Source organism: Cheilinus undulatus, linkage group 13, assembly GCF_018320785.1.
Source record: "Cheilinus undulatus linkage group 13, ASM1832078v1, whole genome shotgun sequence".
Lineage (NCBI taxonomy): Eukaryota > Metazoa > Chordata > Actinopteri > Labriformes > Labridae > Cheilinus > Cheilinus undulatus.
In genome coordinates, this window is record NC_054877.1 from 49,272,609 (window position 1) to 49,290,757 (window position 18,149).

At 42.4% G+C, this 18,149-nt stretch overlaps 1 protein-coding gene and 1 pseudogene across 1 annotated transcript; both read right to left on the reverse strand.

The window, feature by feature from the left end:
- Positions 1 to 331: 331 nt before the first annotated feature.
- LOC121519932 lies at positions 332 to 2,061 on the reverse strand (annotated as a pseudogene).
- Positions 2,062 to 8,759: 6,698 nt separating this feature from the next.
- LOC121519933 (nuclear factor 7, brain-like) lies at positions 8,760 to 16,202 on the reverse strand. The gene is made up of 2 exons (XM_041803052.1): positions 16,057 to 16,202; positions 8,760 to 11,180 (listed from the first exon to the last, which is right to left on the reverse strand). The coding sequence occupies exon 2, from the start codon at positions 11,161 to 11,163 to the stop codon at positions 9,781 to 9,783; it is 1,383 nt and encodes a 460-aa protein (XP_041658986.1). The 5' UTR covers positions 11,164 to 11,180; positions 16,057 to 16,202; the 3' UTR covers positions 8,760 to 9,780.
- Between the last annotated feature and the right edge of the window lie 1,947 nt (positions 16,203 to 18,149).

The following is an 18,149-nucleotide window of genomic DNA, read 5'->3' on the forward strand; positions in this document are numbered from 1 at the left end:
TCACATGACTACTGCTGAGCATCCAAGAACACAGAGCCTAAAAGCAGAAAGTTCTCTAAGGTTGTCTTTAGTGGTTGGAGGAAAAGAGCTCAGGGAAGCTGTTCTGATGAACAAAGACATCAAATACTCAAAGATCTGAAAACACAGGATGCTGTTGATCACAGTAGGAACTCATGTTCTTAGTCTGTAAGTTAGCATGAGAACAAAACTGAACTAAAGCAACTGTATTAATAAAGACAAGTATTTCTCTGATCCTTTAAATGAAAGAAGTCACTTTATTCAAAGCTGTCCATTCAGACTGATTCATATTTAAAGGTTCAAGTTAAACAGAGAGTAAGTCAGCAAATAAAAAGCAGAAGAAAATGACATGAAAGGAATAAATGTGATTTGGTGAACAGTCAAAGCTTCTTCTCTGTTTTATTTTCAGCTTTAAAGCAAACAGAGAAAAATGACAGGAAGTTCTTTTAGATTAGATCTGATGATTTTTGGTTCTGCTGATCTCAGCTCTGTGTTAACGACAAGCAGCCACATCAGGACAACACAGTGACCTTCCTCACAGGCTGAGATTAAAACCAGAACATCTGGAAATAACCTGACTGATGTTCTTCATCATCAGGTTTGAGTTTGGTTCCACAGTCACAGAGATCTTCATCATCAGGTTTTAGTTTGGTTCCACAGTCACAGAGATCTTCTCTTGTAAAATCGGCAGCGGATGTTCATCTAAAATGTTAATGAATGGTTCCATGGTCTCAGTGAAAGTGTGTTGAACGGTAAAGATGTGTGTGTTAGTATCAGGGTCAGAGAACCTCAGCTCTCCTCTGTTACAGTCCAGATTCACTCTGATCCTCTTTGGAGGATTCTTCACTGAGAGAAAAGTGAATCCATGTGGTGACCCTGCTGTGTATTTACCATCAAATAACCAAATTCCCCATAGTCCAGCTTCTATCTCTCCCTTCCTCTGTCCAGACTCTGCTAACACTCCCAGTACCCAGCCTTTACTGTCTCCAACCTGGACGTCCCAGCTGTGAGTCCCTGAGTTAAAGCCCTCAGAGCCCAGGACAAAGCAGTAACGATCAAACCTCTCTGGATTATCAGGAAGCTGCTGCTCCTCTCCTCGTCTCACAGCGGTCAGATCATCAGACAGGAGGAGGTATGGATGAGCAGTGTTTGGGTCCAGAATGACGGGCGTGTAGGAGACCAGGTCCTTCATCTTGGTCCAGATGTTGAAGCCCAGGTTGCCCAGGTGTTTGGCCTGGTCTATCAGAGCTCCTGAGGGCAGCTGTGGATCCTCCAGCAGGGGGCGCTGCTGGACTCTTTCCACTGCAGCCTTGTAGTTTTTCAGGAAGGAGACGTCTTGGGCCGTCAGCTGGTCCTCTGTGGCTCTGACTGTGTGTGAAAGATCTGCTATCTGTGCTCTCAGAGCCTCCATCTGCTCCTTCATCCTCTGTCTCTTCTGCTCCTCTTCCTCCCTCAGTGCACGCAGCCTGGCCTCCTCTTCCTCTGCTAGAAACTGGTGAAGCTTCTTAAACTGCTCCTTAATCTGCCTCTCTGTGTGTCGGGCCTGGACCTCCATGTGGTCCAGAGTTTGATCAAACTCCACTTGAACTTTTTCACAAACCGTTAACTTCTCCTTTAAGAGCTGCAGAGTTTCCTCAAGTTTTTTCTTGTGTTCTTCTGCAGTTTCATCGATGGGTCTGAATCTGTGGTTGGAGTGTTTTTCTGAATCTCTGCAGACGACACACACCGGCTCCTGATGGTCCAGACAGAAGAGTTTGAGTTTCTCCTGATGCAGACTGCAGCAAATCTTTGGTGGCTTTGTAGATCTCTGATCTCTCTCCCGTAGAAAAGTCTCACACAGATTCTTTAAAGTAAAGTTTGGAGGTATCTCCCCCTCTGAGTGTCTCCTCTTACAAACAGGACACTCCTTGTCCTCCTTCTTCTTCCAGCAGTTCTCCACACACGCTCTACAGAGCTGCTGTGGCTGCAGGACAGGATGACGGGATCTTTGAAGATGTCCAGGCAGACCGGACAGCTCAGATCCTCCTCTAACTTGGACGCCATTTTGTCTCAGAGTCAAACTAGAGCTTTAGCAGACAATCAGGAAGTCAGTCCCTGTCCATGAAACTTCCTGTCCCTTATATTCTTTTATATTTCAAACTCACCTTTAGTTCCTGAGTCCAGTAGCAGGTTATAGTCCAGGTATTCCCAGTATTCCCTCCTTCAGCTATGTGGTTTTAGTCTGACGGCGGTCTAGGTGTCCGTCTCAGTGCGTGCGTCTGGTCTCAGTGAGGCAGAATAACCACCTTTGTCCAGGGCGTGGAGAATTATCCCTACAGCTTATCAGGTTCAAGGTCCAATAGAATAACAATCATTGGTTACAGATCTATCCTTTGGTCCACATGAGTCCAGAGTACAGATCTGAGGACTGGAGTCATGATCCTGACTTTATGGTGGAAAGTGGCAAAAATACCACAAATAAGGGCAACAGAAATATACAGACAAAACTCAAGGTTGACAATTAAAATTGACTGTGTAAGAGTGGGAAACATCTAAAATAATAAACACCAACAGACTGGACGTTTGACAGTCATCATTGGAGTGGAGGATAAAGACTGTTTGTCCCTGGGTGCTGCCTCACAGGTAGCTGCCTGGAACTTCTTATGTTGTGTTCACATGAAGCGCGAGTAAATTTATTTGGGCAAGTGAATTACATGTAAAGTCAATGTAAAGACGCCGGTAGACGCCAGTTCGCCTTGGGTGGTGCGAATCAGGTGATTATCAGCGCGTATTCATGTGAATTCGGCCCCTTTTTTTCGCGAATGATGCGAATTCGCGACGCGTTCAACGCACCGTTCACTTCATCACGTATTCGAGAGAGTTGAAAAATCTGAACTCCAGCGAATCATACATGCTGTAATGGCCAATCAGACAGGAGATCCTTCGGTGATGTCACCGGAGACCGGAGACCTCCGAAGGAGGACTGGCCTGGGAGGAAGCGGCTCATTCAACCTGAAAATGGAGGAGAAACTTGTTGTCACCATCTGCAACTTCCTGGAGCTATACAACACAATGTGCCTTTTCTACCAGAACAGGAATAAAAAGGAGCTTGGAGGAGAGTGAGTGAGCAGCTCGGATTGCCTGGTAAGTTGTGAAAACATTTATGTATCCCTTGTTTTCAGCCATCTATCACCAAGATGGCACAATGGTTAGCACTGCGCGAGTTAGCATAACCCCGTCAGTCAAGCTAATTTGTCCTTCATTTCATTACGTTCACATGTTTTTGTTCAGATGAGATATGCCGAAGGAAATGGAAGAGCCTGAGGGACACCTGTTTGAAGGAGAGGAGAAAAGAGACAGAGAGGAGTGGGTCAGGTGCAGGGCCATCTAAAAGATGGAAGTACCCTGCGATATTGTCGTTCCTTGACCCCTTCGTTTCCCCGAGGGAGATAACAGTAACATTGGGGGGGGGGGGGGTACAGAGTACTTCCAGGAAGATCAGGGCTCAGCAGCAGAAACAGCAGCAGCTTCAGGGCCAGCAGATGAGGTGGAAGGTTTGTTGACAGCACACTCAACATGGGATAGGTTTAGGGAAAAAGGTCTTCATAGGCTAGAGATGGAAACTAGTTGTTTTTATGCCATTTTATGGGGAAATTAAAAGATAAACTGCTTCTGCTCCTCAAGACCCTGCACCTGGCCCATCTACTTTGGCTGCTGTTCCCAGAGGTATGTACATGACCAGAGCTACAACAATCAAAATTGTACTGATTATTTAATAAATTGATCAGTCTGTGCACTTTAATGAAGGAGGGAATTGATAGGTTAAAGCTGTCTTTAGTGTTGATATTTCTGATTGTAATTGATGCATGTATGTTTATCTTTGATAGAGCAGTTGTTGCCTTTCATGTCACAACCTTATCTTTTACTATTTCTTTAATTGTATTCTGCTAATAACATACAATAATAGTAGCACTAAAGATGTTGTTTCCAGTACATACAGTGAACCAAAGGAGGAAACCCCTGAGCCACTCCAGACAGCAGCCGACGGAGGTTGAGAAGATGTTACTGGAGGCCCTGAGAGCCCATCCTCCAGCTCCACCTCTCCTCTCTGAGGATGAAACGTTCCTGAAAAGTCTGTTTCCTTCCCTGCAGAGAATGCCACCTCAGAAGAAAGAATTTGTTAAATTTCAAATCCATAAATTAATTTATGAAAATAGCACTGTTGCACTCAATTTGGAACCATTGGCACCTACTGAATAGTTTTTGTTTTTCAACTGAGGTAACGATCTCTGCAGGGAACGAACCAGACTTGAATCTTCTATCTCTTCTCCTTCTAATCCCTCTCTCCACTATTTCCCTCCTCCAAGCAAGCTCCTTATTTCTGTTGTAAATAGTTTATTTTGGTTTGATGTTTGTCCCTGCTCCTTTGTCTGTGTAAATATATATATTTTTTGTAAATTAAATTTCCTTGAATAATTAAAAAAGTTTGACTTTCTTACCCCAAATTTCCATATAAAGCGTGCGCGCTGCAGAACGCCGGCGAATCGAACTGCGGAGCACTTTGCTCCCTCTCTAGTCTATCAGAGCATTTCCATAGCCGGCGCTCTGGACTGGCAGCGGCGCGTGCCTGGAGCGCCACTCTGCTCCGCTTCATTTCAAATACGCTGAAGGTAATTTCAAGCGCTTTTCTTAATGTCATGGAGCAGACATTAACATTAACACTGAGGTCAGTGTCTGGTTTCTCTGATCATTTAAAGTGTAAATCTAAATCTGGGACTAACTTTAATTCTAACAATTATTAATTAGTAATAATTATAAATGATATTAATCAGAAGCTATTTTTAATTGCTGTATTTTTATTTTTTTACCTCTTACCAAGGTATTATACAAGAAATTAAGTATGACACTAAAGTCCTAAAAATCATTCACAGATTCACTAGTCCTGACATAGTTTTTGGTCTGATTAGACCTAGATTAAAGTAGTTTGATCTTAAGTAAAGAGCTACCTGTCACTAAATTAATAATTGCCAATTCTGAAGCCTGTAATCCTTACCTAAATTTTCCCAATAGATAAACTGTGTTATTGGTGTCATGCTCCACTGTATTTATAGATGAGCTTTTTCTGGATTTGTGCACATTACCACAAAATAATAGGATACCAAATATCATTTTTCCTTTCTGCGGTGCTTAGAGAAATGTATCTTAAAAACAAGACACAAAATATGAAATTGCAAAGTTACTTTTGTTCTATTAGTTTTCATCATCTAATAAACAATGAAAATACACAACATACATACACAACTCAATTTCTTTTGGTGCTGATATGAAAGGTAAGAATGCAGAGATTGCTCTTTAGTGCTGTGGTTGGCTCTTAAAAGAGCAGTTGTGGTTTGCTGCTTTGTGCACTACATTGTCGGTTGCCATGGGACAGCTCCCTCTGCTGAGAAGTATGCCATGAAGGTCTCCCTCACCAGGATGGCTGCTCTGGCAGAGTAGCTGGCTCCAACCCTTCCCAGACCTGGCAGTGGCTCCACCTCACCAACTGGCATGTTCCCCTTCACTGCAGACGCTGTTGACCTCTGCAAGAAGTTGTGGAGAATGCAGTTCGCCTTCACACACTTCTCTGCTACGTCAGGATGGACCATGAAAGCCCACCTGTACATCCTCCACTGGGAGGAGAGGATCCCAAAGGTGTTCTCCACGACCAGACGAGCTTGGGACAGCCGGTAGTTGAAGACACTTTTCTCCTCTGGAAGGGAATGCCCAAGGAATGGCCTCATGAGGTTCCTCTGGAGAGGAAAGGCCTCATCAGCCATGAAGACAAACGGCTGGGGTCGTCGGGGGTCCGCTCCTGGCAGCAGCTGGTCAGCAGGCAGTTGGAGGGTGCCCGCATGCAGTGCCCGTCCAAAGGTGGAGTTGGCCAGAACCCCACCATCGCTAGTTCTTCCATACCCCCCACATCAATCACCTGGAAGCAATACCTTGCATCCACACCTGCAAGGAGAACTATGGAATATGTTCCCTTGTAGTTGTAGAACTGGGATCCTGAGTTGGGGGGGCTTCCAGAACGACATGCTTGCCGTCCAGCGCTCCGCAGCAGAGAGGAAAATTCCAGCGCTCCTCAAAGCCCTCTGCAATCGGCCTCCATGCCTCTGTGGAGGGCACAGCCATGTACTCCTCCATGAGGCAGTCCCAGATTGCGGTGACAACATCTGGGATGATCTTGCACACAGTGGAGACGCTGACCCGGAAGCTGTTGGCGATGGTCCTGTAGGAGTCACCTGTGGCAAGATAACTACAACATTAAAAAAAGATTACTTTGGCTGAGTTGCCAAGAAAAACTGTACATGATAGTTAACATACAATATGAAACATAATAGTACAACTATGATATCACTAATGTTCATGTGTGCAAATAAGTGTCCTCATGTGTTCTGTGGTAAATTGTTAATGGTGTGTGAAATCTACCTTTTACTTCATGTTTTCTCTCAGTTTAGGTGAGATGATTTCCTGCCTCTGTTTACTGTGGTTGATAAAACAGTTCATACAGTCATATCCATTTGAATGGCAGGACAACAGTAGGAATCAGCTCAAGGGCTTTTCAAGTTTTATGAAATACAAATGAACATGAAAAAGTGAATAATGTGATGATAAGTGGTTGAATGCAGCTTGCTGAAACGTTGATGTGTAGTTTTATTACATTCTTGCATTGGGGCCTACGTGTGCAGGTTCTTATATGCAGCAGGTAATATTTATATTCTTTGCTACTTCACCGTGATTATTTTTGATTCCCTTACTGGAGACAGAAGGACAGGCGCTCTGCAGCTGGGATAGAGCGCCTGTAGTTGGTATCCTGGAGGGATATCCTAGCACCGATCCTAGCTAGCAGCTTGTCAAACTGGGTGTGGGTTAGCCTGAAGTAGTGCTGGAAATGGCCGTCATCCAGACGGAGCTCCTGGAGAAGGTGGTTGAATTCTCCGAGCTGTGTCCCCCTCTGAAGGATGTGATGGACCCAGACACGGCAGCGCCTCCGTCGGTTTTGGGCTTTCCAAAGCAGATACAGCGCAGCAATCCTCTCAGTGTAGTCAAGCTCAGCCATGTTGTTCACAACTGGTGATGCTGGATGAAGCGGCTTTTAGGGCAGCGAGTACGCGCGAATGGGGCGAGTTTATTCGCGTGCATTAGAAAATATGAAGCGAGTGAACTCGCTCTATTTGCTTGTACAATTCACGTGAATTAAGCGATCGTTCACGCTTGGTGTGAACACAACATGAGACTACTCCTCTGATCCCACAGTGTTCCAGTTTACAGAAGAGGATTTCAGGCTTTACTGGATCATGTCTGCTTTGGTTGAATTGTATTTTAAATACAGTCAGTTTAAAATCCACTAATAGTGATTAAAAACAGTGGTAGTGACACAGAAATGGTATTTCATTGTTAAAAGGGTCATAAAATCAATTGTTAAATTCATGTAGGGTTAAAAATGGTTAAAAAGACTTAAGTGTTAAAAACAGAATCCTTTAAAAGGGTTTTAAAAGCTTTAAAAACAGTTATTGGGTTGAAAGTACTCTAACTGTGAGGATTTTCCTGTCTAGAGTGGTTTATCTGTGATCTACCTGCTAAGCCTGTCTGAGAAATGCTGCCTGTGATTGATTAGTCATGCCTGCTTGGGTCTGAAGGGGGAGCTGTCGGCCATGATGCCTCATTCTTGCTGAAGCTGCCTGAATGGAAGCATCTTCATTCATATGATCATTTCTCAGGTAATAACTGAATATTTCTTTGTGTTTCTCCTTGAAAAACGTTTGTAAAGATGTTGTGTTTCATTCTGAAGTATTTTCAGCTAAAGTTGAAGTGTTTTGGTGGAGTTATTGACATTTTCCAACTGTAAGTTGAGTGTTTTAAGCTAGTTAGCTTTGTTCTATCTGTTGTGGACATAGCGCCCCTAGAGGTCAGTGTTGGTACACTTCAGTGCGTTTGTGTGTGTGAAACATGCCGCTAAGATATGCAAGAAGACAGAAAGAGAGTGTTTTTGACCTGTTTTATGGATATATTTATAATGTTTAATTTGTGTGAGAAGAACTTCTGCTTTAGTGTTTACCTAAAAACAAGAATATAAGAAACAAGAAGTATAAAAATGTAAGAAAGACGTAAAAGAAGCTGTTTAACAAGGAGACTTTAGTTTATTTACCTGTTTTTATTTTATCTGCTTGTTAAAAGGAGAGTGAAACTAAAGGGAATAGTTTTTGTGAATGATCCAGTGATAAAGAAAATACAAATGCTTCAAACCAGAGCCTTAACCCTCAAGCATCACTTTAATTTACTGCCCTTTAAAGCCCTTAAGGACAAAAATGTACACTTCCAAAAAACTGCTAACTGCTTTTTTTTTTTTGCATAAATCTCTGAAACAGCTTCAGCTGTGCTCATAACTACCAAACATTCAATCATTTTGAGGATTTTAACCCTTTAAATGCCAGTTTGATTACTTCAAGTCAATGTTGTTTTTTTAAGAAAAAAAGTGAAAAACTGTGAAATCTTCCTAAAAGCAAATGTTGGATGGCTGGGGTGTTATTTCTACATCCAGCTTGGACATGTCAATGACTATCCAAAATATTGACTTTAATGCATTTTTAGTTTTTTTGTAGCATCTGATTTGAAATTTACTACCCTTTAAAGCCCTTAAGGACAAAAACGTCCACTTCCAAATAAGCTCTGATGTTAGGCCATGTTCAGTCTAATAATGCACATTTGAACATGATATTTCCTTTACATAAAGTGTGTGTCATTTAAAAAGTCAGAGCTGGACACTCATAATAATGGTTCTGTTTCAGTAAATTACCTTAATAATGATATGAATAATATGAATAATCTTTATTTCAAACTCAAAGTAAGAAGAATGATGTGATGTCAGAGTTTTTCTTTAGTGCTTGTTTCTGTCTGAAGGACTAATGATGAGCAGACTTTGATAAAGAAACTCAGGGACAGATGCTTTTATGGGTTTGATTTTCCTGGAGATCACAAAGCTGCTAAACCCCAATGAAGATTTTTACTGTCAGAATAACTGAAAGTATAAATGTTTAACAAAGCACAGAAAAGAGAATTTAGACAAGTTTACACAGCATTTAACAGAGACACCTGAGTAAATATAAAAGACTTTAACAGACTCAAAATATCCTGATAATAATTAGACTGCATTTATATAGAAAACAGAAGATTAAAGACACGTTAATAAGTCAGACTAAAAGATGTAAACTACAAACCAACTGTATGAATAAAAACAATTATTTCTCTGATCCTTTAAATGAAAGAAGTCACTTTATTCAAAGCTGTCCATTCAGACTGATTCATATTTAAAGGTTCAAGTTAAACAGAGAGTAAGTCAGCAAATAAAAAGCAGAAGAAAATGACATGAAAGGAATAAATGTGATTTGTTGAACAGTCAAAGCTTCTTCTCTGTTTTATTTTCAGCTTTAAAGCAAACAGAGAAAAATGACAGGAAGTTCTTTTAGATTAGATCTGATGATTTTTGGTTCTGTTGATCTCAGCTCTGTGTTAACGACAAGCAGCCACATCAGGACAACACAGTGACCTTCCTCACAGGCTGAGATTAAAACCAGAACATCTGGAAATAACCTGACTGATGTTCTTCATCATCAGGTTTGAGTTTGGTTCCACAGTCACAGAGATCTTCATCATCAGGTTTTAGTTTGGTTCCACAGTCACAGAGATCTTCATCATCAGGTTTTAGTTTGGTTCCACAGTCACAGAGATCTTCATCATCAGGTTCTAGTTTGGTTCCACAGTCACAGAGATCTTCTCTGGTAAAACCTTTATATTCTGCACAGTATAAATGAGTGGAAACATGGTCTCAGTAAAAGTGTGTTTAAAGGTATAGATGTGTGTGTTAGTATCAGGGTCAGAGAACCTCAGCTCTCCTCTGTTACAGTCCAGATTCACTCTGATCCTCTTTGGAGGATTCTTCACTGAGAGAAAAGTTCTTCCATGTAATGATGAGCCTGCTGTGTATTTACCATCATCTAACACTATTCCACATATTCCAGACTCTTTCTTTCCCTTCCTCTGTCCAGACTCTGCTAACACTCCCACTAACCAGCCTTTACTGTCTCCAACCTGGACGTCCCAGCTGTGAGTCCCTGAGTTAAAGCCCTCAGAGCCCAGGACGGACCAGTAATGATCAAACCTCTCTGGATTATCAGGAAGCTGCTGTCTCTTTCCTCCTCTCACAGCGGTCAGATCATCAGACAGGATGAGGTCTGTATGAGCAGTGTTTGGGTCCAGAATGACGGGCGTATAGGAGACCAGGTCCTTCATCTTGGTCCAGATGTTGAAGCCCAGGTTGCCCAGGTGTTTGGCCTGGTCTATCAGAGCTCCTGAGGGCAGCTGTGGATCCTCCAGCAGGGGGCGCTGCTGGACTCTTTCCACTGCAGCCTTGTAGTTTTTCAGGAAGGAGACGTCTTGGGCCGTCAGCTGGTCCTCTGTGGCTCTGACTGTGTGTGAAAGATCTGCTATCTGTGCTCTCAGAGCCTCCATCTGCTCCTTCATCCTCTGTCTCTTCTGCTCCTCTTCCTCCCTCAGTGCACGCAGCCTGGCCTCCTCTTCCTCTGCTAGAAACTGGTGAAGCTTCTTAAACTGCTCCTTAATCTGCCTCTCTGTGTGTCGGGCCTGGACCTCCATGTGGTCCAGAGTTTGATCAAACTTCACTTTAGCTTTTTCACAAACTGTTAACTTCTCCTTTAAGGGCTGCAGAGTTTCCTCAAGTTTCTTCTTGTGTTGTTGAGCAGCTTCATCGATGGGTCTGAATCTGTGGTTGGAGTGTTTTTCTGAATCTCTGCAGACGAGACACACAGGCTCCTGATGGTCCAGACAGAAGAGTTTGAGTTTCTCCTGATGCAGACTGCAGAGATCCTCTGAAGATCTCTGATCTCTCTCCTGTAGAAAAGTTTCACACAGATTCTTTAAAGCAAAGTTCGTCATTATTCCCTCTGAGTGTCTCCTCTTACAAACAGGACACTCCTTGTCCTCCTTCTTCTTCCAGCAGTTCTCCACACACGCTCTACAGAAGCTGTGGCAGCAGGACAGGATGACGGGATCTTTGAAGATGTCCAGGCAGACCGGACAGCTCAGATCCTCCTCTAACTTGGACGCCATTTTGTCTCAGAGTGGAGCTGAAGATAAAACAGAGAAACAGGAAGTCAGTCACCATTAGGGTGTCCATTTCCACAGCATCAAAAAAGAAGACACAAGCAAGAATAATCACAACAAATCTCTGGTGTATTCTAGGGCTGGACCATCTGGGAAAATAATCTGATTACAATTTAACATGTGATTATTCTTCAGGTTCCTTATCTTAGAAACCATTCTATTTTTAACACACAAAGATATTTCCCCCAGAAATTTACATCAAATCACCCAAAATCTGAGAATAAATGTTTACAATTTCTAAAATAATAAATAAGAATTATAAAAGTGCCGCCCACTCAAAAAATAAAATAAAATTCCCAAAAATGTACAAATAAATTCCTCAAATGTTAATAAAATATTCTAAAAAAAAAAATCAAAGCCACCCCCGCCCAAAAAATTCCAATCAACTTCTTAAAAAATTACAAAGACATTTCTCAAATTTTCATGAAATTATCTAAAAGTTTCAAACCTAATTCCCCCAGAAATTTGAATCCAGTTCCCCAAAATTAAAAAAAATGTTAAAAATTTCCCTAAAATACCTACAATTTTCTGAACAAATTTCCAAAGAAATTCAAATCACATTCCTAAAAATCTCAACATAAATTCATCAAATTTCCGCAAAAATATCTAAAAATTTCTGGGCAAATTTTCCCCAAAATTCAAATCAATCTAACAAAAATGTCTGATTGTGATTATTTTCTCCTTTATTGCTAATTTGATCTGAATTGTAATGAAGGCAGTGATGATTTTATGGATTTATTTTGAAGATAAAAATTCAAAAACAAGCAAAGTAGGAAGTTTGTCAGTTATTCTAGAAAATCTTGGCGCTTGAATGTTTTAATGATGTGAAGAGAAAACAGCTGTGCCTCTAAAAATGTATTAAACTGGTGTTTGAAGACATTTAGGATAGAAATATTCCTCCTCTGAGGTTTGAAGGTTGCAGTAGGTCATACTGTGGTTGAATCTACATTCTGATGAATTGCCAAGCCCTAGTGTATTCCCCACTACTGTACACTTTGGTCCATGATACTGATGGGATCAGGGTGCGAATTGTTGAAAACCAGAGGGGGGGGGGCATTTAAAAAAAATAAAAATTAAAAAAACCCTTATCTTAAAACTGGCCTTTAATCAATAGCCAGGCATACACTGTGAGCCTTCAAGCCTATTATCACCTGTTTTTTGTGAGGGCAGTGCGTAGTTTGTGAGGATACAAAACTATATAACCATATAATAATAACCGGGTTAACCAAATAACGATGTTATAACATCTTGTGTACATTTTTTTATATTCGATGGCATGATAAGTCAGCTCCTCCTCCCCGGCCAAGCCGGTGGAAGAGAGAGAGACAAACAGCGCTGCGCACAGAAAATGACTGAAAAAATGACCTAAAAATCAGCTGATCATCTGTCCTAACAGCATTTCTCAGTAGTCAGTGAAAAGTGCAAACAGCACTGTGGACTTCTGTGTTTTTACAGACTGATTCTCGAGGCTATACAGGACTCTAACATGCGCTAAGTGTGCATGGATCAGTTGGTCAGCGGCGTGGATCATCACTGCTCTCTTTGTTATAAACTCTGAACTTATCAGAGCCACATCTGTTGGAACCATGGCTGTAAATAAGTTGTCTGGTCATTATAAGCTATTGACAATCTATTTTGCTCAACACTGAAATAAATTATAAATTCAAAAATTTACATAGACCAGGATGTCGCCGGATAAATTCCAAAGACTCTGATTTTTGCATATCGATGGTTCACCAAGTGTATCTGAAATTATGATAACACAGACAACAGCAGAAGGTTCATGGGTTTCAGATGATGGTTATGGTATTGGTCCTCCTGTTTACTGCATAATGCACGCATGGCCTGCCTCTCTCTCTCATACACACACACACACACACACAATATGACAGCACGTCCAAAGCAAAATGCAAACAGGTTTTTGCAACACAAAGATTCTGGAACTGTCAACAGTTTTATAGTCGCATTGAGTTAACATGCAGACCTATAGCAACTGCATGTACTGAGAACATAGAAAAATAACAGCTTTGCACAATAACGCTAATAACCAGACTATTGCCCAAGTCCCTCCGATCCGAGTCCCAAGCGAGTGTCAAGTCATTTGGTCCAAGTCTCAAGCAAGTCCCAAGTTTTTCCTGTTGTGGGCAAGTCAAGTCAAGTTGAGTCACAGGTTATGTCAAGTCAAGTCCCTCACCGTTGTTCCCCACCATTGGTAATAGTTTGTAGAAATGCAGACATTTGCCATACCCAGGGCTGGTTAGCCATTTTGGTGCTCTAGGGGAACTTACAATTTGGACACGCATGTTGCAGGTGGGAGGGAGAGATGACACACACGCACCAGCAGGTGTTAATGATCAGGAAATCAGGGGGATGGGCAGGTAGGGTGTTAGCAGTCTGATGCAGGGCTCTATCTCTACACTAAGCGCTGTGTGAACGAGGAAAAGAAAACTCCTTTCTTCTAAACGTCCTGCTGGGCTCCCAGTGAGCGTGAGAGAGAGAGAAAGAGAGAGAGAGAGAGAGAGAGAGAGAGAGAGAGAGAGAAGGAGAGAGAGAGAGAGAGAGAGAGAGAGAGAGAGAAAGAGAGAGAGAGAAAGAGAGAGAGAGAGAGAGAGAGAGAGAAAGGGAGAGAGAGAGAGAGAGAGAAGGAGAGAGAGAGAAAGAGAGAGAGAGAGAGAGAGAGAGAGAGAGAGAGAGAGAGAGAGAGAGAGAGAGAGAGAAAGAGAGAGAGAGAGAGAGAGAGAGAGAGAGAGAGAGAGAGAGGGGGGGGGGGGGGACATACTCAAATAAGCATCCCTGCGCTGCCCTGACAGAGAGGGGATGGCAGGTTAATAAGGGGGATGCCACCCCCCCTCATCCCCCCTCAAACCGCCTACCGGGTGTGGGACAATAATAGTAGACGGACCGAGTGTACTGTCAACGGAGCGTTAATAAAGTGAACCTAAGAGTTAAGAGCTTCGTATGTCTCTTGTCTGGCTCTTCATACAATGCCTGAGCATGACATGTTACAATCACAGCGCATGCGTGCTGCCAGCCTGCCAGTGCTTCTCGCTCACATGAAAAAAGGAGCCTGGCGTAACCTGCTAGAGCGCGTGGCGTGCACACAGACACAGAAAACATACAATGAAAAAAAACATGCTACAATTTTTCCGACTCATGTTTTCTCAAGTTGAGTCGAGTCTGGAGTCATTGTCTCCCAAGTCTGAGTCGAGTCTCAAGTTTTTACCTCCCAAGTCCAAGTCAGTTGCAAGTTGCAAGTCATCAAATTAGCGACTCGAGTCCAACTGTCTGCTGATAACCTCATTTAAAACTGTACAGCAGGTATGGAGAACACCGACAGCAGCTCTCTGCCATAGGAGCATCACTGTAGGACATCAGGCTAGTTTGATCAGAGGCGGTCACAGGTGAAATGACCTACCTTTACACGGTCACTCAGCTTACACACCCTCACCAGGAAGTCCTCTGTACAGTTCCTGTGAAGTCCGTTGTGTCTCTTTAGGTCCATTAAACTGTTAAATGGTGGTTTTTAAATCAGTTTGAAGGATGCCAGTCTTCGCTCTTGTGGAGCAGGTATGATTTTGCTGCTGCAGCCGTTTAGGGTCAAAAATCGGGTTTTCATGCAGCGTTTCATTTTACCAGCTCAAGACTTCACTGGACTGGATGGTGGTTTATGAAAGGGTTAGCTTCTGATCGGTGATGTTTCTTCTCGCTGAGTTTCAGATCAGATTTCTGTTCGATCAGAACATGGGTTTAAAAGCGGCACCTGTCCGATCACTAGTTAGCAGCTGCAGCTGCGGCGTTTGAGCATCAGGATTCCCACAAACATTCACTGTTGATATAAATCTCAGAAACTTCTCTCCTCGCTCCAGAAGTCCTTGCTCCTGTAGTAATGTCCTTTTTGTGCTCGCATGTAGATAACTTTGGGTGTTTGGACACGCTGCTGTTACAGCTTTGCAGACTACCGCCCGGTGAGTTTGAGTCAGTACACCGGGCTGCCATTGGCTCAGAGTCGACACAGGAGGCGGGGATTGGATGAGGCTGAGAGTGCTGATTGATTGACTTGTCTGTCAGCTACTCATTGTACTTAAAGAAGCAGACTGTACCAAGCAGGAAGAGCTGTAATAAGTTAGTATGTATAATTTCACGTGCGTCATATCCCCACGCCACTGCGCTGCGATGGGCAAATGCGGGTGCGCCAGCGGTGCGTAAGCGTGCCCATGGCCCAGCGTTCAGTCGGAGCAGAGGCAGGGTTCAAATGTATCCCCACCGGGGATGGAAAATTTATCATCAGAGGGAGGATATCAGAATCCCCCCATCCCCCAACCCTGGATGGTATGATACAGTGGTTCTGAGATCCTCCACTCACTGAAGGACAGTTGGATCCAGGACCAGCCCTGGCCAAAGACCCTAAGCAGACTCTGATCTGAGACCCCCCACTACGGCCCAAACATTCTCACTGAACAATCCTCAAAAGTATCTTAGAATAACTAAGGATATTACAATTACAGTTACTTTATTTATATATATTATATGTTATTATATTTATTCATATTACTGCAATCATGACACATAGAAAGGCTTTGACATTTAGCCCCACTTAGTCTCATGATAAAGACAGTTCTTAGTAAAATCATCATTGATTTAATGATCGGATTGTTGCAATAATGAGGATATTTTTCATTTCCATCTTTCTGCCTCCAAAGGAAGACAGAAAAGCTGGGACAAGGCATTCACATTCAGACTGACAGGCCTAAAGTCAAACATGCGGCCACTCTACTCACTTCCCCTACAGTTACTTTCACTTTGATTCTTTAAACTCTCCTTCAGTTTGTGGATTCATACCTGGTTAAAGTGGTGGTATTCCCAGTATAACCAGTATAACCAGTATAACCAGTGTCCTGGGTTCTGTCTTCTTTCAGGCAGGTTTTATCCTGTAGGTTTGTCTCTCCGTGTCTCTTCTGACTGAGCAGAACTAACCACCAGTTTCCTGGTTTTTCTCTAGTGAACTGGGGGGGGGGCTTCCTTCAGAACAGGAAGAGAGAGAGAGGGTCCGTCTGAGAAATGAGTCCCTCAGTGGTTTCCTCTCCATGTTTCCTTGACCTCAGTGAAAAGTTGAGAGTCAGAGGAGAGGAGAAGAAGCAGAGAGACGAGTGAATGATCGTCAAACACAGATCTGATTCACAACAGAACAGACACAGCAGATCAGGTATTAAACTGAGATTTTAACATTTCAGGAAAAATATGAGCTCATTTTGAATTTGATGGCAGCAACACATCTCAAAAAAGTAGGGACAGGGCGACAGAAGGCTGGAAAAGTAAGAGGTAGTGATGAAAACCAGCTGGAGGAGGACCTACCTGAGGAGATCAGGTGTGCAGAAACAGTCTCTTCTTCTGAGTCACTTCTTCAAACTCATTTTTATAGACTTGCTTTTATGTGATTTCTTCTTCCTCCTTCATCGTCTTTCTACCTTTTTTATCTCTGTTGTCATTATTGCTAGAGTTATTGCAGTTATTATTGTGACTATTATTATTACTACTACCTCTGATCTTAACATGCTTTAATTCCTTCACTCCTGGTATTTGTGTTGAATGTCTCTTACTTCTCTTACTGATTTTATTTCCTAGAACCATGGTCTTGATTTTTATTCAGACTGGTCTTACTGGTTTTTGCTTTTACCCCCTTGATGCTTGTATCACTTTAGTGCTTCCTGTCCTCTTACTTCTTTCTTTTAAATGTATTTTTCTTTATAATTTTACCTCTTAATGTTCTCGTTGCTTCTCTTTTAATTGCTGTATGAAATCTTCTGTCCTGGTCTCAGCTGGATGGCCTAAAACTCTGACATAATAAAAATAACAATATCAGAAACACCAGACACAAATCACTCCTAAAAAATCTGCCCATACCAAAAATGACTAAGCAATGCAAAAGTGCAAATGAGCTATAATAGAAAGAGCAAGCTAAAGGCTAGTTAGCATTCAGTAAGTAAAGAACACTGGGCTAAACGAGACCTGGACTCTTTTACTCTTTTAGTCTAGGAGCCCTGAAACAATGGCGTGAGGCCAAACCCTCAACCTGGCCCTGAAGTTAGAACCATCCAGAACACTTCAGCCCTCCTGTCTGTTCTAGATGGACCTCACCCCAGCCATCTTGTAGTTTTTACAAAACTACAAGATGATTCTGATTGGCTAAGCTCAGGTGTCCAAACCGTGCAACAACACGGTAGGTTAAAACAGAAAAAAAAACAGACAGGAAGTCCACCAGCTCAATCTTTATTTCAAAATAAGGCATTTTTGATGGTCCCAAATGACTTTAACCTATCATATATTTGTAAACAAAAATCTGTGATATACTTTTTTTTTTTTTTTTCAAGAAAATGGAATCACACTGAGCACGCCCAACATCTGATCATAATGCCCCCTACTGGCAACAGGAAGTGGCACAAATGCTCATATCTTCATTCCTCTTATTGTGCTGAGCTCTGATTTTAAAGAAAGACCTCAATAATTGGCCAAATACAGGCATGTTTCACTGAAGGATGTCTCAGTGGCCATGGCGAGCATTTCAGTATCTCGCCAGTTTGACAGGAAGTAGGTGCCATACCAAATATCTGATCACCATTCAAAGAGGGGCAGCCGTGGTTCTGAGGTAAACCGGAGCAGCTCACTGTAAGAAAACAGGAAGACATGAGATCTCTGAAGCAGGAAGGGCTCCTGGGCACCTGTCATGGAAGACACATCCTTCTCCACAGGCAGGACGCCACTAACTGAGTGGGAAACTTCACTCATGGTGCTAAACCACATGTGACTGTAACACCAGGAACATGAGCAAAAGCATTTTCAGTGATTACTTTAAAAACAGACATCATAACACATTTAAAACATTTTTTTCACTTTTAGACCAGAATGATACCCAAGGGCAGTGATACTCAACGTGT

What these genes read in the sequence shown, in the direction of transcription:
- LOC121519933 (XM_041803052.1), bottom strand. Translation starts at nt 11,163, where the DNA reads ATGGCGTCCAAGTTAGAGGAGGATCTGAGCTGTCCGGTCTGCCTGGAC.